This window comes from Diadema antillarum, unplaced genomic scaffold, assembly GCF_040938485.1.
Source record: "Diadema antillarum isolate AM-2024a unplaced genomic scaffold, OU_Dant_1.0 seq00000439_RagTag, whole genome shotgun sequence".
Lineage (NCBI taxonomy): Eukaryota > Metazoa > Echinodermata > Echinoidea > Diadematoida > Diadematidae > Diadema > Diadema antillarum.
Window position 1 is genome coordinate 340,455 of NW_027271415.1, and position 25,511 is coordinate 365,965.

Here is a 25,511-nt window from a genome sequence, read left to right on the forward strand (position 1 = left end):
CAACGATTCTCGGACGGACGGCGCGGCGTGACGCCGTCACGATATCAAAGTCTGTGGCTGGTCAACACCGATGGCGCATGAGAACAATAAAAAAACTATGCCCCATTATACTTGCGCGAGCCCTGCGTGAGACTTGCGGCGGAGGCGCTGGTCTACGGACCATCTCGAATCGTATCGAATCAGACCTGAAAGGAAAACCACTGTATAATCTCCTACATATCCATAAACTTCTATTTCAGCATGAGAGCGTTTCCGATATATTTATATCATTTCCCTTCCGCACCAAACTGGATTCGTTGAGCGGTGTTTCCCCACATTCTCCTTATAAGTCGGCATTGTAAGCCTTTTTTTTTTTTTTTTTTTTTGCAGAGCCCCTCCTTGCCTTGTGTCACACACAAACTTACAAACAAAAAGAAAACAACAAAAACGACAACAACTAAAACCCCTCCCAAAAGAGGAGCAACAACCGCGCAACAAAAAGAGCAAGAACAACAACACCAATTGGATAACAGAAAAAAAGCAGAACACATAGCGGATGGCCTTTCTTGTTAAAAAGTGTGCTTTGGGGGGCGATTTTTAGTCAACCAAAATTAGTACGTCAGAACAGTTATTAAAGGGGATGGCTAGTAACTGATCAGTGGGAATCAGTGGGAATGCTGAGGGATGATTGTTCCAATCCTTGTGGGATTCATTTAAGAGTACATTATATACATGTATCTACTGTTGTGTGAAAATAATTTGCTTCAGAACGGTCTCATATTCAAGTAATGTGCACATTAATGCCCCGTCACTGACATTAAACTGCACATTACCTGAATATGAGACCATTCTGAAGCAAATAATTTTCACACAACAATAGATATGTATAAAATGTACTCTTAAATGAATCCCACAAGGATTGGAACAATCATCCTCCAGCATTCCCACTGATTCCCACTGATCAGTTACTAGCCATCCCCTTTAATTACTCTCTTTTCAACTGTTTTAGTAAACTCTGTTTTGGGACTTTTCTTTGTGATGTATTATTTGGTTGATACTCTTCAGTTCATACAGCGAGGTGATCTGCTCCCACCTCCCTCCCTGGTTTATATCAATGTTTAACTGATTTCTTTGCCCTGCCCCGAATCCTTCTCCAGCTAGGGATAATACATGTAGTCCTATAATTTTGCTGAATACCCAGGATATACACTTGTTGTTATCATAGCTTTTTTTCTCTCTTTTTTCTTTCCAGTTACACTTTTTGTCATTTTCAGAAAGGAAACAGAGAGAAGTACTTCATCAAGGCAAAGGATGTGGTGGTGCCATGCAAAATGCCACCCTGTATATCGTTTTTCTTTCTTCCTCTGACTTGCAAGAAAACGAAAGTAAGAGAATGAATGTGCGATATTAGCATTATTTACCGACCACAGCGAGGCAGGAAATGAAAAATACATGAGGCATAAACTTGCAGGAGAGATAAAATTAATACCAAAAAGACAAAAGAAAATAGCAAACGTAAAAAGGTATTTTGAACTTGAAGATACATTGTGAAAACCACAGAAACCTGAGTGAGCACTGATAGTTTTTTTTTTATTTTTTTTTTTGCTTTGATTTGTTTGGGGTATATTTTATTTCTCCGTTTAAATTTAGTATAAATCTATGTATTTGAGACATTTCCAGAAAAAAGGGCGATGACTTTAAGTGAAAAAGTTCAGTATAACACTGATTTTGATAAACAGGGTACAATCTTTGAATATACCATTGGAAGTTACATGAATATTGGACACAAAATGAGGAAGTTCAGGAATATTGCATATTTCACAAATTTTCAAGAAACAGTAATATCCATGGCAACCACACTAATCACGTAACTTAGCTGAGCTGATGATTTCCTTAAATTACCGATACAATTCTCTCCCGCTGGTTTGTGCATTGAAAGTACCTCTTTCTCTCTCTTTCTCAATGTTGCCAGAGTTGGCATAATTATGCTTTCTGATATAACTTTATAGACGTTTCAGCATCTGGCATTATGCTAGGCATAATTTGACTGTTTTTAGCATAATTCTGGCATAATTTCTACAGAAAGGAAATTTCCAGGCGGTTTTGTATTGCGCTACATCTGTTTGGTTGGTTTGTTAGTTTGTGTGCCGATTTTTGGATGAAATTGACACTAAAAAGTTGTGAAGACGTGGGAAAAAAGTGATTGGGAACCATAATGCAATTGAGCACCAAAATTCAATTTTATTTTTATTCGTTTTTTGCTTGGCAGCCGATTGGGCACCATAATTTGTAACAAAAACAAAAGCGAGGAACTTTTTTTTTGTTTTTGTTTTTTTGCATGTCAGCTGATGAGGCACCACAATTGGTTGACTTGATATGACATAATTTCATAGCAATTTAGGATAATTTTAGGCTGCTTCAAGTACAATCCCATGTTTTTTGCTGGTCACACTGCTCTCTCTATCTATAAGGTCTACAAGTGTGAGCGAGTGAGAGGTGAGGGTCACACAACTCTCTAGTCATTTGTTGTGATGGATGAAATTAATTTATTTCAATAATTATTTCATGTTAAAACTAGAAATGTCGCTATGGCGACTGATGCCTCCGCCATAATGCATGATTCTCCCAATAAGCGTATAGTACAATGTCTTCACAATGTGTGATCCATGACAGTTTCACATAACTGGCAAAATATTGAAATGGCAGGTTTGTCAGAAATGTCTTGAACTGGGTTTGCTATATTTTTCTAGGAGTGTAGGTACACATATTTGGGGAATTGAGAATTTTTACTTGCATTCTGACGGACCTTTTTGTAAGTTTATGCAATGAGTAATTTCCAAGGTATGAAGAAAGAGTGTAATGACGGTACAAAACATTTTTTTTTTCCTTTGGGGGGTGGGGAGGCATTGAAACCTAGCCATTGACCCTTAACCTTTGACCTTTGACCTTCTGGCTGGAAATTTCCCAGAGAATCTCCATCAGGTAATGCATGTATTAAGTTTTGAAAGTAATAATGCAAACATTGCATATATACTAGTATATGAGGGAAATAGTAAAATTTTGAGGAGTTGACCTTGACCTTTGACCCCCTGACTATTGACTCATGACCCCTAAATTCCCTAGATAATCCCTGCCCGTCAGTACATGCGTATGTACCAAGTTCCACAAATATACATTGAACCATTTGCGAGAAAAGTGATATTGCAACATTTTCACCTAACCTTAGACCTTTGACCTTTTGACCTTTGACCTTATGACGTGAAACCCTCTCTGGAGAATCTCTACGCAGTAGTACATGTCCACACCAAGTTTCAAGAAAATACCTTTGGGCATTGCATAGATATGGGGGAAATTGTAACATTTATAGCATTTGACCTTGACCTTTTGACCTTTGACCTCTTGCCAATGTCACTAAAGTCTACTCAACTTATTGTCACATCATACATCATCCTTGGACCAAGTTTGGTGAAAGCTGCTTCATCCAGTTTTGAGTTATCACATAAACAGATGAATTTTAGGATTTGACCTTGATCTTTGACCTTTGACCTCTGTCCGATTTCACTGAAAAACTAATCAAGTAATTGTCCTATCATACATTATCCTCCAACAAAGTTTGGTGAAATTTGCTTGATCCAGTCTTGAGTTATCGCGTAAACAGATACAATTTCATGATTTGACCTTGACCTTTGACCTTTGACCTTCAGCCGATTTCACCCAAAATCTAATCAAATAATTGCCCCATCATACTTCATACTTGGACCAAGTTTGGTAAAATTCCAGTCAATATTACTCAAGTTATCGCGTAAACGAAAGCGGACGGACGTACGGACGTACGGACGTACGTACGGACGTACGTACGGACGTACGTACGGACGGACGGACAACCCGAAAACATAATGCCTCCGGCACCACTTCGTGGCGGAGGCATAAAAAACAAACACACCCGAAAAGTTTGTGCAGCAGCTTGGTAGTAGATTTGTGGGGTATAGTCATATTAACAGCTCACATGATCTATGAATGCTGTTGAAAACAACTTCTAAGTCAAAACAAACAACAAAACAACAAAAACATGTGGAACTTTCTCTTTCAATGTTCACGTGAAAGAATGTTTCACTCAATAAATCAACGTCATCTTTCTTTCACTTTCACACAGTGCCATACACAGTACATTGTACCTCTCAGCTGTTATTGCATGATTCAGCATCAATTCCTTTCGAGTTATAAACAGCCTCGGTGGCAGATCCAAAAGGGGCGTGCATGTGCGCCCTCTCTTTAATTTCTACAGAAAAAAAATGCACTGCAGCATTTGCTTTTTGTTTGTCACCCGATAAAACCCGGAAGTGGCACGAGAAATATTTTTTGCACCCCCCCCCCCCCCCCTACAGTGAATAATTGCTATTATAACTGTCCAGGTATGCTATTTTTTCTCTCATTTATTTAAAAAATCACATCATGTATACCGTATGTCCCCAAAAAAATTACAACGGGACCCTCCTCACTGATATCTTTAAAAATATTGCATCAATCTAAATAGAAATTCAGGGTATGAAACTATAACTCATGCCCACATCTTACAGAAAACCCCATTTGATTTGCTTCAGTGGTTAAAGAGAAATACGGAATTTGGAGAGGATGTTGGGAATCTATTCCCTCCAAGTTCTGTCTATTATTCACACACAAGATCATCTAAGCGCTAAACTTGGAAGAATCAGACTCATGACAATCTACATTTCTCTGTGACCGCTTAACCAAATCGAATGGGGATTTCTGCAAAATAGAGCTAAAATGTTATATTTAAGATCCTGAAGCAGCATTCATCATATTGGGTGTTATCATTGCGAAAATCTGATTGTATTTTCTTTTTTGGACATACTGCAGTATGTCCCCCCAAAATTACAATTAAATCAGATTTTCGAATTGATAATACCCAATGTGGTTTATGATCGCAGAGCTACCAAGTCTCACGCATTCTGCGTGAGACTCAAGCATTTAGGGTCTGTCTCACGATCTCACGCATGGCACCCATTTTTCTCACGCATTTGGCGAAGTCTGCAACTTGAGCCTATAATATGGAGCATATATAGCTCAACAGATTAAAGTGATAGTTACAATTGAAGGTATATTTCCTTTACGTCTTTCAAAATAAGTAAAAAAGTATGCACCTGATCGCACCATTAAGGGCTAAAAATTAAAAAAGCTCCCTACCGTGGGAGGCCACAGGGGGAAAAACCCCTCCTAAACCCTCGCTTGCGCGCACATTCGCGCGCCGAGATGCCGAGCGGTGCAGAGTCATGAAAATCTCACTCATAAAAATTTTTGAACTTGGCATCCCTGTGATCGACCTGTCTAAGTGCTACTTCAGGGTCTTAAAATAAAACATCTTAGCTCTATTTTGCAGAAAACCCCATTCAATTTGGTTATGCGGCCACAGAAAAATGTAGATTGTTGTAAAGCATGTCATGAGTCTGATTCTTCCAATTTCAGCAATTCAATGCTCTCGTGTATGAATAATAGACAGAACTTTGAAGGAAGAGATTCCGACTTCCTCTACAAAATTCCTAATTTCTTTTTGACCACTGAAGCAAATCGCATGGGGTTTTCTGTAAGATGTGGGCAATGAGTTATAGTTTTATACCCTGAATTTGTATTTAGATTGATTCACTATTTTTAAAGATATCATTGCGGAGGGTTCCGTTGTAATTTTTGGGGGGACATACTGTACATGTATCAGTGTGTGTGTTTTGTATGTGATCTGTCAAGCTAAGAACCTAATAGAATTTGGCAATTGATTATCTGACTGCAAAATTTGTACACTTTAAATACTCTATATTTTCCCATTTCATAAAACCTACTGCAAAAAGAAAACAGTAGGGAAGTCCGCAACCATATAAACATGGTTTTTCAAAATCTGTCTTAAAAAGTTCAGATGCAGTTAAAGGACAAGTTCACCTTCATAAACATAAGGATTGAGAGAATGTAGCAATATTAGTAGAACACATCATTGAAAGTTTGAGGAAAATCGGACAATCCGTTAAAAAGTTATGAATTTTTGAAGTTTTTGTGCAGTAACCGCTGGATAAGAAGACTACTGCAGTGTGTGAATAACCTAGATGTCACATGCGTGCAACACTATAGGGAAAATATAAAGAGAATTTCACAAAATTTCATCTTTTGAAAAAAGTACACATTCCCCCGACTCGTTACCGACAAATATTATGGGTAATATAATTCCCCCTGCCTTTAGAAAGAGGCAATTCAAGTGCTCTATTATTATGCGAAAAAAGTGAAAATACTGTATGTTGAATTTTCCTTACATTTTCTTTATACCGTTGTACGCATATGACTCACAAGCTGTAGTAGTCTCCTCATCCAGAGGTTCCAACACAAAAATTTTAAAAATTCATAACTTTTGCATCGATTGTCCAATTTTCCTCAAACTTTCACTGATGTGTTCTACTAATATTGTTGCATTCTCTCAATCCTTATGTTTATGAAGGTGAACTTGTCCTTTAAGCATAAAGAGTTTAGTTACAAAAGTAATTTTTTCAAAGCAACAGAGTCACCTGCTTCCTCACACTTTTTTTAATTCCTTCAGAAATTTCAAAACATTCTAAGACTCTTAAATGCTGACAAGAGGTAGTAAAGATACCAAATCTTCATATTCATAAATTCATAATCACATTTTTATTCTTCACATAAATATTTCATTGAGATCTCTTTATATGTCACTTTTTGTACTTTAACAGATACCATGGTAACTGGTCACATATACCATTGTCGTTACATTTTATTATTAATACTAATAGCCAGCTTGTGAATTGTATATAAATACAATGTACATGTAGATACACGACACAGATTTGTATTCACAAAGGCAGATGAAAGTCAAGTTCACAGTTTGCAATTCAGTCTATGGACTGAAACTAGTGTGAAATAAAATGCATATCTTGCCAATGTGTTTCAGCATACTATCACTTTCGAATCTCTTTTAGCACACGTGATGTGTGACACACATTTACACCATCAAAGTTTGCATATTCAACAGACTAGATCTGCACTGCCTCATCGAAATCCAACCATCGAGTGAACTTGCTGCAGCAATGCAATCTCATAAACCTCCAACCTACACGACATGGTACATGTAATATACAAATAATGAATGTTTATGAGTGCAATGGACAGAATATTTCACGAGGTGAAAGATGAAATGATCCATTCAATGAGACGCAGCCGAGTTGAGTGGATCAGTAATGTCGTCTTTCACCAAATGAAATATTCTGTCCATTGCATGGAAAAAAAAAGAAAACTTTCCTTACAATAGGACCTTGATTATCCGGAAGCCTACTAGCAATTGTATGAATGATGACGTATTAACAGTAAAATGGAACAAATGATCACTGTCAAACAGTTTAATGTTTCCAGGCTAGCATGCCTGTACAGTGACGGGGCATTAAACTGCACATTACTTGAATATGAGACTGTTCTGAAGCAAATAATTTGAACAGAACAATAGATATACAATGTACTCTTAAATGAATCCCACAAGAATTGGAACAATCATCCCCCAGCATTCCCACTGATTCCCACTGATCACTTACTAGCCATCCCCTTTAACAGGTATTTCTGGATGAGTTAAGAGTCTGTCTGAAGAGAAAGAGTACAATTTTACAAGCACAACTGTGAAAATTTATCGAGATAGGATTACAATTAGGAAAGATATAATATTGTGAAGTTTCACTTATTTTCAAAAAACAGTACGCAAACTGTTAATACGAATATGCAAAGAAGTGAAATGATAATGCCATCGTCCTCACAACTTGCCGTATAGCTTGTTCATAAAATCTTGAATTTTCTCCTTCTTTTTTTGTTTAAATGAAAGTATGCCCCAGCCTCAAAATGCAAAACATCTGGCAGATCACTATTTTGAAATTATTCAGCCAGAAGTAACATTATGTTTTACACTTTTATGGCAGAAGAATTGAATTTTCATCATTTTTATTGTTGCCGTTGTTGTTGACAGGTCAATGGAAAATTGTGATGTGATGACATTATCTCACTCGTTTCCACATATGAATATCATACCATTTGAGAAAGGTTTTGCCAAAATTGGCAAATCATTATAATTTCATAACTTCCTCACCTTTAATCCAATTTTGATCAATTTTTTCACTGTTGTGCTTGTAAAATGGACTCTTTTTTTTCGTGCTAACTTTAAACTAATTGGGAATTCCCCTTCAGAGAAGAACCTGTACCAACTACACACAGTGAAGTATTGGCTGAGACAGACGCATCAAGAGGCAATTGGCTGTGCAAGATGTCTGGTTCGTTATGTCTCTCTGCCCCCGTATTTTATTCTGCCAATGCAGACAGGTGGTGCCTAAAATGGTTTCGACTGTACTTTAGTACAGTTCAGTCACACGACTTAAAGGGATTGTACAGTTTTGGTTGAGATAAGGCTACAGGTTTCCAATGTTTTTTGACGATGATTTTTGAGATAACGAAAAATCTCTTGTGAAATATGGAAGAGCATTTTTAAATGCTCTTTTTAAAGCCGTTTTAAAATGGTTGAGATATCCAAAACAAAGCAATCTTCATAAAAGGTGGGACCCATCATTTATGAGGGTTGCTTTGGTTTACTTTGTTTTTAGATATCTCAGCCATTTTAAAACCGATTTTCATCAAATGAACTTGGAATTCCTCTTAAAATTGTATGATCTGTAACATCTCATGAAGTGGTTTCTAAATATCTTGAAAAAAGTCAACGGCTGAATCTTCACCACAACCAATACCACACCATCCTTTAAGCGTGCAATCAAAAAACTCCATCAGTGACCACAATATCATTCCATGGGTTGCCGACGGCGACCGTCATCGCTCACTCCCCTCATCTGCAATCATGGAGGGGAAGACTGTCGCTGCATTCAGCACCACCCCGTGGGCCATGCGGTAGAGGCATGGGAAGCTCGGGTCAAGGGGGTTGGCCTCCTCCAGTAAGTCAAGCACTGCTCCACCAACAACCTGGATTAAAAAAAAAAACAACAAGGAAAAGTAGAAATTACGCGGTGCGTAATATATGTCCCCGCCGGAAGTAGCATTTTGTAGCAAAATGTACAATATAGGTAAAAAGATCAAGGTCAAAGGTCAAAGAAGTCAAAGGTCAAAATTCTGTGTAGAAGTTTTGAAGCCCTCACCTAGTGCCATCACATAAAGCAAACGGAATCGATATCGGGTTAGAAATGGCGAAGGAATAGCATTTTGTAGCCAATGTACAATATAGGTCAAAAATCAAGGTCAAAGGTCAAAGAAGTCAAAGGTCAAAATTCTGTGTAGAATTTTTGAAGCCCTCACCTAGTGCCATCACATAAAGCAAACGGAATCGAAATCGGGTTAGAAATGGCAAAGGAGTAGCATTTTGTAGCCAATGTACAATATAGGTCAAAAATCAAGGTCAAAAGTCAAAGAAGTCAAAGGTCAAAATTCTGTGTAGAAGTTTTGAAGCCCTCACCTAGTGCCATCACATAAAGCAAACAGAATCGAAATCGGGTTAGAAATGGCAAAGGAGTAGCATTTTGTAGCAAAATGTACAATATAGGTCAAAGGTCAAGGTCAAAGGTCACGACTGAAATTCTGTGTAGAAGTTTCAAAGCTCCCATGTAGTGCTATCACATAAAGCAAACAGAATCAAAATTGGCTCATAAATGACAGAGAAGTAGCAAATTGAAGATTTTGATCACACACGGACGCACACACGGACCCACGGACGGACACACGGACGGACGGACACACGGACACACACACGTACGGAGCCCGTTTCATAGTCCCCTGCTCGAACTCGTTCGGCGGGGACAAAAAACAAATAGATAGTGTGAAAGAGACACAGTGATATAATCATGTTCAGGACAGGCTGATTTTGCTACAACACGCATTTCCTATAGACACTTACCCGGGTATACTCCGGACTCATCCTCAACGGGTTAATAGAGAAGAATTATTATATGGGCAGTAACTAATTCTCACATAAGAAAAGAGGTTTGGGAAGCAAATCATTTCCTTCCTTCACTTCTTTCTTTTTTTCTTTTTCTTTTCTTTTTTTTTTTGGGGGGGGGGAGGGGGGTATCCAAAAATAAGACACTCTCATTTTGTTCATCATATTAGGGAGCTTTAGATTTTAGATGCGTGGACGTTTAAAGGAAAAAAACATGTTCTGAGCATGCGCAGAAGCGCGCGTAAAGTCAATCTATTTTTAGCTTGCGTCGCCTGAGTTTTTCACTATGCGTACTGGGCTATTTTCACGTCCGCACAGTTTGCGACGTAGAGAGCTTCTTCATGCACTGATCATATGCGGGCGCGATTTTATTTTATACACGTTGCGTCCCAGCGTAATCTAAAGCTACTTTTCCACACGACACAGGGAGAGGAGAACGTCCAGCGCAAGCGTCAGCTCAAACGTCCGCGCGTCAAAATCTAAAGCTCCCTATTATCATACATGCAGAGACACCACATGGTACAGCATCATGTGACATATACGCTGAACACATGCAGGATTTTCTATATCAATCTCCACCATGGATAGAGGGAGTATAATGCCACAGCCTAAAAATCCTCATCGAGACTACTCGTAAATCCTGATTTCCAGTAAAAAAGGAAAAGGAAACAGCCCTGCTATTCAAAAATGAAACTAGAAACAAACAAAACATGAAAATAACAACAACAAAAGGCATACAGGATGTCTGACATACTTATAAACATGTGCTAACACTGCATACACATTCACATACGCACACACACACACACACACACACACACACACAAGCACATGAAAGCGGATGTATGGAAGCCATGTGGTAAAATACAATACAGCAGCATTGATTGTAGTAGCAGAGTACACTGTTATCACTATAGAGTTAACCATTTCAATTTCTTTCAACCAAAACTACTGTCGTACAAACAGATAAAGTAAAAAAAAAAAAAAACTTAAAGGACTGAAAAAAGCCTCTGGATTAGACCCCATGCGAAAGTGCCTTCAGTTATTTCATACACACTCACCTGAAACACTGTCAAATCAGTTATATTCTAGACACACACACACACACCATGTGTATGAACAAACACACAGATGCACACACATACACATTGATATAAAATTACAAGGAATCTTTTCACTGGCATAGATTGGGGGGGGGGGGGGAGAATTGATATATACCCCCAGCTATCTTAATTAGGGGATCTGTATTATCCTTCGGTTGCTTTTTGGGTTAAATGAAACAAATGCAACATATCAATACACCATTGATACATACATCATACATCATATATCAATACCATTTCATGTTATCTCTACTGTTATCGATACCATCATAACCATTATCACTACTCCTTCTATAATTATTATCGTCATCATCATCATCATCATTACCATATGATGATTATAAAACTTATCCAAGCACCAGCTAGCCAAGAGTTAGTGCAAATGGGCATAGTTTACTGAAATGCCTTCCAAAACAGAGTGGAATAAAAAAAAAGTTAAACATTTCCAGGTAAATGGGGAAACCAACTACCCTTTCCTCCATTTCCTAGCAGATGATTCCTGTGATCGGCTTTCAACATTACAAAATGAAATAAGGTGGCAAATTTTGTCTGCAGGAAAACCGCAAGGAATCCAGTCTTCGTGGTTACAGCGTTTGCAACCAGATGACAGCAAAGACAAATTTTCATGCTAATCCTTTCTCAGAAATGCACACTCAGAGTTTGGAAGCTAGTTTCATGACTAAAACCAGGAGTTGCTTGGCCATCTCAAAGATCAACGAAAGCCTTAGTAACAGCACGCACGCATGTGTGTCTCAAGAAAGCAGTTCAGGTAAAATCGCAACCTGTACAGGCATTCAAAAAAACACCCCCTTGGAATTTATTTTTTTAGACTGATGGAAATAAAAACCCACTGCCCTTTCCTCCATTTCCTAGCACATGATTCCTGTGATCGGCTTCCAACGTCATAAAATTCTATATGTTGGCAAATTTTGTCATGCAAGAAAACCACCCACGATCTGGTATTCACAGTTACAAGATTTTGCCAACGGATGACAGCAAAGACAAATTTTCATGCAAATCTTTTCTGAGAAACACACTCTCAGGCCCGACTTCACGAAGGTGGTATAAATGAAGCTATGGTTTAAACTATGGACAAAAACCATGGAGCGCCAAGAGTCGCAAGAAACATCATTCCGTCGATGAAATGATTACTTGTAACGAAATGACAACATTTTGTAACTAAATGAACATTTCGTACACGAAATGATCATTTCGTTAACCTAACGGTCATTTTGTCGACGAAATGAACAATTTCCTAATGAAATATTCCGTGCGACACTTGGCGCTCCATGCTTTTTGTCCCTGGTTTAAACCATGGTTTCATTTGTACCACCTTCGTGAATTCGGGCCTCATTGTTTGGAAGCCAGCTTAAGACCAATGGATATAAGGGTTATGTTAGTGTGATGCAGCAACATACACATGACAAAGTATCATCATGTCTTAGCCAGTTAATATAAACCTGTCTTAAACTTTCAAAACTGAACTAAATCATGAAAATCATTGATTTTTTTCAGCATTTTTTAACCACTACTTCCTGAAGTCCTATCACACAAAACAAACCTTCCAAAACAAAGTGGTAAAGCATTGGCTAAAAAAGGAAAAAAAAAGAAAGATTTCCAGGTAAAGGGGGGAAACCCACTACCCATTCTTGCACTTCCTAGCACAGGACTGTGATCAGCTTCATTTTGTACTGTAAGTCTTTGGGAAGTGGACCAAAGGGGAGGATGTGGCGCTTTTGCACTTTTAAAACTAAAATTCAACGAATTGGTAAACACCTTCGGGAGGAAGTTTTGAATATTGTCAATCGAAAAGTAAGAAGAACGAACATTCAAGGCAATGTGATAACCAATGTGATATTTGTCACATCTTTTCCTTGTACGCATCATACAGTGTAACTCAGTCTACAGAAATGAAAAGATGGGGGGGGGGGGAAGGTCCCCAGGGCAAATGCTGATGCGCCCTTCTATGACAAAGGCCCTTGCTTAGTAAGTGTCAGTTTCAAGATTACAAGACAAGTAACAAAAGAGATAGTAATAATAACAATAAAGAGTAAGATTATTGTATTTACTCCATCCCTGTTATAGTCTGGGTGCCAAAGCCACTTTTTGGGCCTAACCTTGTTTTACCGTCCACCCAATGCTTTTTGATGGTTTTACCCTATTTCGGGGGTGCTGAATCCGAATCTGGATGATGCAACTCTTGCATCCTTGAGGGTTTTGAGATATTCAAGATGGCCGCCAAAATGGCCGCCCGAACTGGAAATTCCCACGTATTTCCTTCTAAATGGTGATAGATTGAAAACAATTGATGGTTTTACCCTATTTCGAAGGTGATGAATCCAAATCTGGATGATGCAACTCTTGCATCCTTGAGGGTTTTGAGATATTCAAGATGGCCACCAAAATGGCCGCCAAAACCGAAAATTCCCACGTATTTCCTTCTAAATGGTGTGAAATTGAAAATGATTGATAATTCTATCCTATTTGGAAGGTACTGAATCCGAATACTGTAAAACGAGGAATTTTCGCGTGCATTTTAATTTCGCAAATTTCGTGGGCGCCAAGATTCGCGAAATTAAAATGCACGCGAAAGTTCTTGTCTACACTATATGCATTGAAATGCCAGTGGCAGTTCGCGAAAATTTCATGCTGCAAAAAAGGCCGTCGGCTCCAATTCGCGAAAAATTCATGCCGCGAATATATCATGTTTTACAGTATGGATGATGCAACTCATGCATCCATGAAGTTTTAGAGATATTCAAGATGGCCGCCAAAATGGCCGCGCCAATGAAAATCGGAAATTCCCACGTATTTCCTTCTAAATTGTGAGAAATTGAAAATTACTGATGGTTTTACCCTATTTTGAGGGTGCTGAATCCGAAACTGGATGATGCAACTCTTGCATCCATGAAGTTTTTGAGATATTCAAGATGGCCGCCAAAATGGCCGCCAATTAAAAAACGGGAATTCCCACGTATTTCCTTCTAAATGGTGAGATATGGAAAACATTTGATGGTTTTGCCCTATTTCGAGGGTGCTGAATCCGAATCTGGATGATGCAACTCTTGCATCCATGAAGTTTTTGTGATATTCATGATGGCCGCCAAAATGGTCGCCAAATAAAACCGGAATTTCCCACGTATTTTCTTCTTAATGGTGAGATATGGAAAACATATCATATTGTGATAGTGATGTAGAGAAGTGCACTGAAATTACCCAATATTACCTGTCTTAATCCATGAGCAGTTTTAATCTCTTCATCCATGAACACTCAAATTGGTTATTTGGCTTATATTGATGGTCTTGATGACATTGTTGAAGACACGAGTGGGACATTTTTATAGTTATGCTTCATTTTTTTTTTTCAATTATGATGTAACATTATATATGTGTATATGTATAATATTGTATACGTATATATAATACATTACAAAACACACACGAGGGGACGGTCATATCACAGGTAACGCGAAAAAAAATGAATAAAAAACAAACGACAACATGGAAGGTAATATTTGATAATCCAGTATGGTAGGTGTTCAACCCACCGACCGGGTCCATAACGACCGAGTCCGCGCATTATAATGGCATTGCGCGTACAGAAAGAAAATGTACGCATGGGACTACGCGCAACGGTGTTCGATTCTTCACTGGGCTACGCTACCGAGTAAAATGTGGCGAAAACAACTAAGTATTTCCCTCTAAATTACAGAAATTTAGCAAAATCGAATAAGGTTTATCGTGTAACTACATATAACTAGGCCTACCTTTGCTGACTCGTTGTTAGATGTAGAGTATCCTTCCGTAATAAATTTAACGATTTTGACCGCAAAATTGTCACCGCCGCTTGTACGATCGTGCACACACGTTTACACATACACACATGACATAAACATTTTGTCGCCCGCTACGACCGTACGAGTGGATGCAGAAACGAGATGAATGTGAATGAAAAAACAAACCGACTCATCTAATTTATTTCAATTACGATGAAAAGTTTCCTAATGAAAATCAAGTCAAATTCATCAAACAGTCCTTCAAAAGTGATATCGAAGGATTCAAAATATATTCAAATATTACTGGGGAAAAAATGACGGCTAGAAAAAAAACAGCGGCCTGTCGGAAAAAAAACGCATTTAAGTGCCCTTTATACGTCTATTGTCAGCGTGGTCGGTTGAAATGAGCAGGGCAACTGAGTGCGGCAAAAATGACACCCCACGCGTTCGAAGCCGCCATCTAAGAGCGCGTACCTCAGATCGCATTTTCAGTGCGCGCTTGTGAATCCGGAGTATTTTCTCCACACGTGAGTAAAATTTCAGGCAAATTGTGAGATTTTTCACGTTTCTATTGATAGCAAAACGTTAGGTGTCCGGTATTATGAACACCCAACCATACTTACGAATATCATAATCGCGCAGAGTGCTTTTGAAATTACCCTTATTCAGATATCTACTATGCAGATTGTTGTTAGCGCACTTCCGTGCGCATGGCAGATTGCTGTTAGCGCACTAGCGTGCGCATGGCAGAATGTTGTTAACCCTATGCGCACTCCCACACCCTAACGACAATCTGCCATGCGCACAACGTATAGTGGTCATGGATGCAACCATTTCCAATGACGTAATCAGAATATGGGACAAGTTTCATAAGAATACGAGGCGAGACTCGTCAGAATACAAGACAAGTTTCAACACCAAATACCAACATGCCATAATTTAATTTTACTCTAGTGATAGCTGAAAAGGATTAACTTCACATCTGTGGAGCCATATTATTGGCGACCACAATCATTATTCTGTAACAATTATGCATAAAATAATTTCAGGCGTATCTTTGTGGTTGTACGTTTCAGTATGATGTCAATATCACTTTATTATTTTTTTTCCAGTACTTGTTAAAGTTCCGTTTGAGACATATCGGAATATCTCAGCATATTACAATATACCATTGTGACAGTCATTTTGGATGTCAATAACTTTTGGCTGATTTGACAAATTCGCTCAACTGAGTTGAATTTAAGAATACGAATTATTGCTTTTCACCCTGCATGGGTTTAATCCCCCGCTTTGCGTTAGAGCGCAATACTTCACCATTTATAAGAAAATGTTAAGGAGTTTCCGTTCATCCAGGACATTTATAGATGGCCCAAAACCTTCAAAGACCTTCAACACCCTCGAAATAGGGTAAGACCATCAATTTATTTCACATTTTTTACCGGTAAGAGAAAAAAAATATTAAAATTGGAATTCTGCCACTTACTTTAGCTGTCATCTTGGTCGTCTAAAAACCCTAAAGAATGGATGAATTTCAACAACCAAGTTTCGAGGGTGCTGAATAGGGTCTAAAATTTTCCAATTTTTGACAGTTATTTTCGCGGTCATCTTGGACATCTCAAAAACCCTTACAAAGAATATGAAAGTTGCATCAACCAGGTTCGGATTCAGCACCCTCGAAATAGAGTAAAACCGCCAATTGTTTTCAATTTTACACCATTTAGAAGGTAACAGAGGGTTTACATGGAAAATTTCGTTTTTAACGGCCATTTAGGGGCCATTCTGGTGGCCATCTTTATTATCTCAAAACCCTCAAGGAAGCAAGAGCTGTATCCTAGAGCTTGAAATTCAGCAAACTCAAAATAGTGTAAAACCACCAACTGTTTTATACTTTACACCATTTAGAAGGAACAGTAGGGGGTCTACATATGAATTTCCGTTTTTTGGCGGTCATTTTTGGCGACCATCTTTATCATCTCAAAACCCTTAAGGATGCAACAGTTGTATCCCGAGCTTCGGATTCAGCACACTCAGAATAAGATAAAAAACCACCGAATGGCTTTCAATATATGGGAACTTCCGTTTTGGGTGGCCAGTCTGGCGGCCTTATTGAATATCTCAAAATCCTCAAGGAAGCAAGAGTTGCATCATCCAGATTCGGATTCAGCACCCTCGAAATAGGGTAAAACCATCAATTGTTTTCCATATCTCACCATTTAGAAGGAAATACGTGGAAATTCCGGTTTTGATTGGCGGCCATTTAGGCGGCCATTTTGGCGGCCATCTTGAATATCTCAAAACTTCATGGATGCAAGAGTTGCATCATCCAGTTTCGGAATCAGCACTCTCGAAATAGGGTAAAACCATCAATTGTTTTCAATTTCTCACCATTTAGAAGGAAATACATAGGAATTTAAGGTTTTAATTGGCGCGGCCATATTGGCAGCCATCTTGAATATCTCAAAAACTTCATGGATGCATGAGTTGCATCATCCATATTCGGATTCAGCACCCACGAAATAGGGTAAAACCATGAATTGTTTTTAATCTATCACCATTTAGAAGGAAATACGTGGGAATTTCCAGTTCGGGCGGCCATTTTGGCGTCCATCTTGAATATCTCAAAATCCTCAAGGATGCAAGAGTTGCATCATCCAGATTCGGATTCAGCACCCCCGAAATAGGGTAAAACCATCAAAAACATTGGGTGGACGGTAAAACAAGGTTCAGCCTCTGGCACCCAGACTATTATATATGTCACTCAATGACATCGTCCCAGAAGAGGCAGAGGATAATTGTATTTAGGGATCAGACGTATGGAAATACAGACGAAATGACTATGACGAAGATGATTATGATAGTGATGATAATAATGATGATAATAATAATAATAACAATAATAATAATAATAATAATAATAATAATGATAATAAGAGTGATAATTACAAGCACGATAAAAAGAATGTGACTAAAAATATTTTTTTTCCTGAAAACGGGGGGGATGATTATACAGGTCATCCAACCACCATGTGAGCTAGGGGGGACGCATACTCCAATCTTCCCCGCTGCCTATGCCCATGCCTACTTACAATGTGAAATGAATACATTTTCACTGATATTCTGCACAGCAATTCTAAGAGACCTTAATCTTTAAATCCACTTTCCTTTTCTTTTTTTTTCCATGAAACTGCACCTTATACATATGACTCTCTCTAGTGTGTCGATCGCTGTTTGAATGGGTTAGGATGATCGAATCTTAACAAGCTACATGTATGTATCATTTTAAAGCTCAGAGCTTGCTCTAATTTTAAACTATGGAGAGAAGCAACAAAAAAAAAATCAGTTCGGCACGCTTTTTGTGGGTTTTAAGCTGGTCGGTCACGTATGATGGCTCTTGCAGAGAGATTGTTTGTTTACTTTTTGTAGTCTCCTTTCCAGCTGTACTTGTTGCACCTGGTGCAGGAGTCTGGCCCAGTCTTGCAGGTCCCTCAGCAAGGAATACTGGAGAATGTTACCACCAGACAGGCAAAGAAGACCCTGGCTGTCAAGACTATCTACATTAACGACAGTATGAGTAAGAAAATCATGTACACACACAATCACACAACATACATCATAGATATATATAGACAGATCCTAGCAGGCAGGCAGACAGACAGACAGATAGATAGATTGATAGGAAGATAGGCAGACAGACACAGATTGATAAAGAATTAGACAGACAGACAAAAGATAGATAGAAAAATAGATAGATAGATAGATAGATAGATAGATAGATAGATAGATAGATAGATATAAATAAAGATCGACAGGTATATAGATAGATAGATAGATAGATAGATATAAATAAAGATCGACAGGTATATAGATAGATAGATAGATAGATAGATAGATATGTATATAGATAGATAGATAGACTGATGTAAAACATAATACATTTGAGACATGAAATTTTTGCGAATTGGAGCCAATGGCCTATTTCGCAGCATGAAATTTAACTGCCACTGGCATTCAATGCATATAGTGCAGACAAGAACTTTGCATACGTTTTAATTTTGGGAATCTTGGCTATCTACAAATTAAAATGCATGCAAGAATTTCCTGTTTACAAAAGATCAATAGATAAATAGATAAAGACATAGATATTATCATTTCAACATAAACATGGATTCATCTTTTACTGTTCATTTAGAATTGATTCTGTCACATCTGCTTAATTTTCCTTTTCCGAAGGCTATACAGGTATGGATGCTCGTCTTGGCTTTTCAAAGTGAAATCCACTCAAGGTCTTTACGCTGACTCTGATAGAGTAAATGGAACAAACTAAAACAGTGACAGTTTGATTGCAGACGATCAGAAAATGTGAAACTTCAAGAACTTCAGTTTCACGTGTCTTCCCAAAACAGCTATACTGCTATGCACATTCACATAGTTATGCAAATTTGGTGAGCTGATGTCATGGCCTCACAAGTCTCCCCTTAAAGGCATTGTTTACCATTAGCAGATGAAACAAAAACCCAGGTTTTATAGTGCTTCAAAATAGTTCTAAAATCTGAGTTAGGGATAAAAACAACAAGTGTAAAAAAGTTAATCAGTATAATCAGTGGCTAAACTACGGGGGGTGGGGGGCACGTGCCCTCCCAATCCGCTGGTAAAAAAGAGAAGGAAAAAAAGAAAAAAAACAGAAAAAAAAACTACCAAAACGGTAATTCAAGGGTTAGTAAACTGCTTTTGAAATCGACATGAAAGGATGATCAAGAAAAAAGATATTTTTCTAAGATTTCTTTTAACCATATGACTAAAGAGGTATATAATAGTGAAACATTGTTCAATAAGCCCGGAGACGACAAAAGATTGTGATTCAGCGTGATTCCTGGTTGGCACTTTGAATACAAGCAGGATGTGCGCAGTGTACTCAGAACATCGGAATGGCAAAAAGAGTCGCTGCAATGTTGCGCAATGTGATGTTTGATAGGTTGTACACATTTGCTATCAAAGCTTGATCATTGATTTTGCAGTGTTGCTTTACATACTAGTCTATATTAAAATGCCTTGCATTGCCAATAATAAGACTTGACCTTGGCTATTTCCTAACTTTTCCATCTATATGAAACACACACACTCACAAACACAAACAAATTAGGGGATGCTCTATAGAAAGTGCAGATTTTGGACATCCTTCTCCCGCTTGGTCACTTCGACGCCCCCTCGCTGGTCATACCTCCCCCAATCATGAACATAAACCGACACCCTTGACTACCAATGGCGGGTCCAGGGGGCGCACCGGGCGCCCCCTCCCTCCAAAGCGAAAAAAATATACATGTAGCTACAAAAGACAGTTTTTGGACGGTGAAATGTCAAAATTTTCAAGCTCGCTCGCTTCGCTCGCTCGCATTTAACCATTATATGCCATTCTCCTGATGTTACTGCCAGTAATTGCCAGCAGTTGCGCCCGGTGCGCCCCCCCCCCCCCCCCCCCGAATTTCCAAAGCGAAAAAATATAGCTACAAACGGCAGTTTTGGGACTGTAAAATGTCCAAATTTTCAAGCTCGCTCGCTCGCATTTAATTGTACAGTTATGCAATTCTGATGTTGCTGCCATGAGGTGCCCCCCCCCCAATGTCTTGACCCACGGGACGCCACTGAGTGTAATCAATGTTAAGTATTGTAAAATATACAAAATGTGAACAATAACTATAATAAGATTGTTTCTAGACTAAACCGTCTACAGTTATGGTTTAGTGAGAAAAATAGTGATATTTCCTTATATTTTAGGCTTTATTGCAAAGCTTACATATGGTAAGATGTTTTGTGATAAGGCTGACTCGCATATATGCATCAAATGCGATAACTCGAACATTTTTAAAATCACTGCTCCCAATTGTAAACAGTACCTTTAACTTGCAACCAAATTTGTCCACCATATCAATTTTCAGTTTGACTTTGCCGGGAAATTCTGGTGAGAAGATCACTTGGCAAACTCCACCTATGCAGAGTTTTCCCTCATTTCGGCACATGGCAAATTTTGATTGGAATTCCCTGTTGAAGGCTGCGGTGGGAACAGCAGCAGTAAGCGGCAAAAAATTAAATCTCATATTGTCCTCTTTTTAATGATTCTTTCTTCCTCCTCGCATGATCAAAATCATCTTACAGTCCTATTGAACATTCCCCATCCTTTGACCAGAAATTGCAATTTCCTTTGGGGGAAAAAATCATTACTTCCTGTTAATCTCCTATACATGTTGAGCAAAATCATGGCCTACATGTATGACCATTAAAGACATAATTTACCATTTGCAGATGAAAAAAAAAAACACAAAAACAACCAGCATTCATGCTTCAAAATAGTTTGCAAATGTGAGTAAGGATAGAAACAACCAATGTAAAGATTTGAACCAGTATAGTCAACGTTAAGTATTGTTAAATATGTACAAAATGTGAACAATAGTTATAAGAATGCTTCCAGACTAAACCGTCTACAGTCATGGTTTAATAAGAACTAGAAATGTCGCTATGGCGACTGATGCCTCCGCCATAATGCATGATTCTCCCAATAGGCGTATAGTACAATGTCTTCACATGTGTGATCCATGACAGTTTCACATAACTGGCAAAATATTGATATGACAGGTTTGTCAGAAATGACTTGAATATTCACTTTCCTTGAACTGGGTTTGCTATAATTGTCGAAGAGTGCAGGTGCACATATTTGGGGAATTGAGAATTTTTACTTGAATTCTGACAGACCCTATAAGTTTATGCATTGAGTAATTTCCAAGGTATGAAGAAAGAGTTAATTACAGTACAAAATAGATTTTTTTTTTTTTTTTTTTGGGGGGGGGGGACGCATGGAAACCTGGCCTTTGACCCTTAACCTCTGACCTTTGACATTCTGGCTGGAAATTTCCTGGAGAATCTCCATTAGGTAATGCATGTATATATTAAGTTTGAAAACTAATAATGCAAGCATTTCATATAAGTGTATGAGGGAAACAGTAAAATATTGAGGAGTTGACCTTGACCTTTGACCCCATGACTATTGACCTACGACCCCTAAATTCCCTAGATAATCTCTGCCAGTCAGTACATGTGTATGTACCAAGTTCTATGAAGATACATTGAACCATTTGTGAGAAAAGTGATATTACAACATTTTCACCTAACCTTTGACCTTTTGACCTTTGACCTTATGACATGAAACTCTCTCTGGAGAATCTATATGCAGTAGTACATGTCTGCACCAAGTTTCAAGAAAATACCTTAGGGCATTGCATAGATATTGGGGAAATAGCAACATTTTTAGCATTTGACCTTGACCTTTTGACCTTTGACCTCTTGCCAATGTCACTAAAATCTACTCAACTAATTGTCCCATCATACATCATCCTTGGACCAAGTTTGGTGAAAGCTGCTTCATCCAGTTTTGAGTTATCACGTAAACAGATAAATTTCAGGATTTGACCTTGATCTTTGACCTTTGACCTCAGTCCGATTTCACTAAAAAACTAATCAAGTAATTGTCCCATCATACATCATCCTCCGACAAAGTTTGGTGAAATTTGCTCGATCCAGTCTTGAGTTATCGCGTAAACAGATACAATTTCATGATTTGACCTTGACCTTTGACCTTTGACCTTTGGCGGATTTCACCCAAAATCTAATCAACTAATTACCCCATCATACTTTATACTTGGACCAAGTTTGGTAGAATTCAAGTCAATATTACTCAAGTTATCGCGTAAACAAAAGCGGACGGACGTACGGACGGACGGACGGACAACCCGAAAACATAATGCCTCCGGCACCACTTCGTGGCGGAGGCATAAAAATAGTGATATCTCCTTATATTCTGGACTTTATTGCAAATATTTTATATGGCAGGATGTTCTGTGATACAACTGACCTACGTATATGTATCAAGAGTGATATCTTGAACATTTTTTAAATCACTGCTCCCAAAGGCAAACGAGACCTTGAATACTTTTACTCCTGCAGGCTACGTAAGGCATAATTTCAGAATTGGACGGGACTATTCTCGTCTCTCAGCCCTTAACCCGTTGAGGACGAGTCCCGAGTATACTCGGGCAAGTGTCTATGGGAAATGTGTGTTGTAGCAAAATCAGCCCGTCCTCAACGGGTTAAAATGGTCTATTCCAAGAAATGTCTCATAGATTATCTGTCTTAATCAAAAACAACATCGGTTACCTGAATTTTATCAATTTCTCTCCGGGTTATTACAAATTACTGGTAGGCGAGGTGGTTAGGCTATCACGTCAAATGCCTTTTCTAGAAAAATCCAATCTATAAATCTATATCTGTAAATCTCTCTATATTTTTTATTCATAAATTCATAAAAGAGAAGCAATTATTTCTTTCGTATCAGCTTACTACAGAGTTGTAACATCTCAGCAGAGACAACACCTCAAAGGAATCTATCTAAAGGACCTCTGCAATGCACACACATATTGACTTGTGTTGGTTTATAATATCCTGGTCATCTCTTATTCGGTCAAAAGAATAACTAGATATGTGCCATGCATCTCCTAATGATTTTGCTACTATTTTTTCTCCAGATTACTTGGATACGCCCACACAAAACCTTCAAAACCAAGGTCTCACAATGACATCATCTGTCAATCACTACTAAAGTTTTGATATGACTGATAAAAGACACTGGAATGTGTCTTTATCAAGACTGAGCATAATTTGCATACAATGTACTTTATTAAAGGAGACCTCTGTATGATTTTCAGATTTTTACATTTGAATATAAATTTGAACTATAAATTAGTTACTGCAAAAGTGGAATTTTCGTGGTGCTGACATTTTCTTGCATTTTGCGCAACCCGAAACTAGCGCGAAAATAAAAGCACGCAAATATTTTTGTTTGCCATATGATCAAGCAGTTGATATCTTGATTTCGTGGCATTAAAAACACACAAAACTGTTCTTACCCCGCTGAGCGCAAAAAATTAGTTGCGCAAAAATATCCACTTTTTACAGTACGCTGAGTACAGAGTGTCAGGATTTATGATGATTAGGATGAAGTTTCAGAATGTTTTCAAAATTTATAGCAAATTGCAATGAACAAGGATGATGACATGGCAGCCTCACCATAAGAATGCATGAGTTGGGGCTCAAGGAAGCAGAACAAAAGAAGGCAGCATGCACATATGATGCTCTGGTGAACTTGCAAGCAAGCAGTGTTGTAATGGAAATACACTGCTACATTTCTGAAATATGTGAGCCTCCTATGTCATCATCATTGTTCAGTGTAATTTGTTTAAGGTTTTTCAAAGTATTGTTTCTCTACTCAAGGATCACAATAAATTCCACAAATACAGTCAAACCTGTCTATAGCGGCCACCCAAGGGAAACGGAAAAAGTGACCGTTATAGGCAGGTGGCCGCTATAGACAGGTAATCCAACTTTATGTGCATTGCTTATACAGTACAGTACATGTATCATCGTTGGATACATCGATAAGTATTTTATGTACATGTACATGTACATGCGTACGTATGTGCACACAATGTGTTTCATGCATTGAACAATGCCGGCGTTTATGAAATTGTTGCACAGTAGCATTATGTGTACAGTTGTGAAGAAAGCTTAACACTAGTGCATTACTATGACTGAATAAGTGATGAATGCAGCGGTGGCGATCACTGAACGTTATAATTGCCTATGAATGTCTGGCACGGTCACAAATAAGAAAAACACGCTGAATTACCAGCTCTGTGGCCGCTATAGACAGGTCAAAATCTACCGCGGGAAACAAAATCTGTGGCCGCTGGCCGCGTTAGACAGGTGGCCGCTATACACAGGGTCTTTAACAGGGTTTTTTTCTCGGAGGGATTTTTCAGTGGCCGCTATAGACAGGTGGCCGCTATAGACAGGTGGCCGCTAAGGCAGGTTTGACTGTATACACATGGAGCTGTCAATTTATGTAGTACATGATGTGAAATTATGAAAATCCTCTGGAATGAATAACATAGAGAGATGCAAGTTATACTCAGTTCAGTGGAAAGTGCATTTCATTGTATTTTACTAATCATTTTAGTACTTTAGTGGTAATTGTCAGATCATGTCATTGACAGAATCTTACTTCAAGATTTTTTTTTTCTTTTTTTGTGGGCATATCCAATTAATCTGAAAAAAAAAAATCTTGTAAAAGTCCTATAAAATATAAAGCCCATATATGTACTTAATCTATTACTGTATGAGCTGAAATTTTGGCATACAGATATTTTTGCGAATTGCTATTTGGAGGACATTTTCGCGTGTTGTTAATTTCGCGTGTTGCGAGTGTCTTACTGAACTTAGTTATTCGCGCGTTGTTATTTTCGTGTGTTGTTATTTTCACAGTTCAAAGGCGAGACGCGAAATTCGCAAAAATAAAACCATCGCGAAAATTTCAGCTCATACAGTATTTTGTCTATCTAAGTGATGTCTAGGTTATTATAAATCAACACAAGTCAACTTTCATTTACATTGCATAGCGCCTTTAAAGGTGCAGTTTACCATTGGGAGCAGTGATTTTAAATATGTACGAGTTATTACACTTGATGCATGTATGTGTACGTCAGTTGTATTACAAAGGTCCTGCCATATACAGAATTTGCAATAAAGTCTAAAATATAAAGAGATATCACCATTTTTTCTCACTAA

The 25,511-nt window shown here is 38.2% G+C and overlaps 1 protein-coding gene across 1 annotated transcript in view; it reads right to left on the minus strand.

Moving 5' to 3' along the window:
- Window positions 1-6,701: 6,701 nt before the first annotated feature.
- The window catches only part of LOC139732598 (uncharacterized), a 36,264-nt gene continuing 17,454 nt past the window's right edge, over window positions 6,702-25,511 (minus strand). The window contains exons 8-9 of the mRNA XM_071643455.1: window positions 18,258-18,390; window positions 6,702-8,997 (exon numbers count right to left, since the gene is read on the minus strand). Of these exons, the coding sequence (XP_071499556.1) occupies window positions 8,848-8,997; window positions 18,258-18,390 (283 nt within the window). The 3' untranslated portion in view covers window positions 6,702-8,847. The remainder of the gene's footprint in view (window positions 8,998-18,257; window positions 18,391-25,511) is intronic.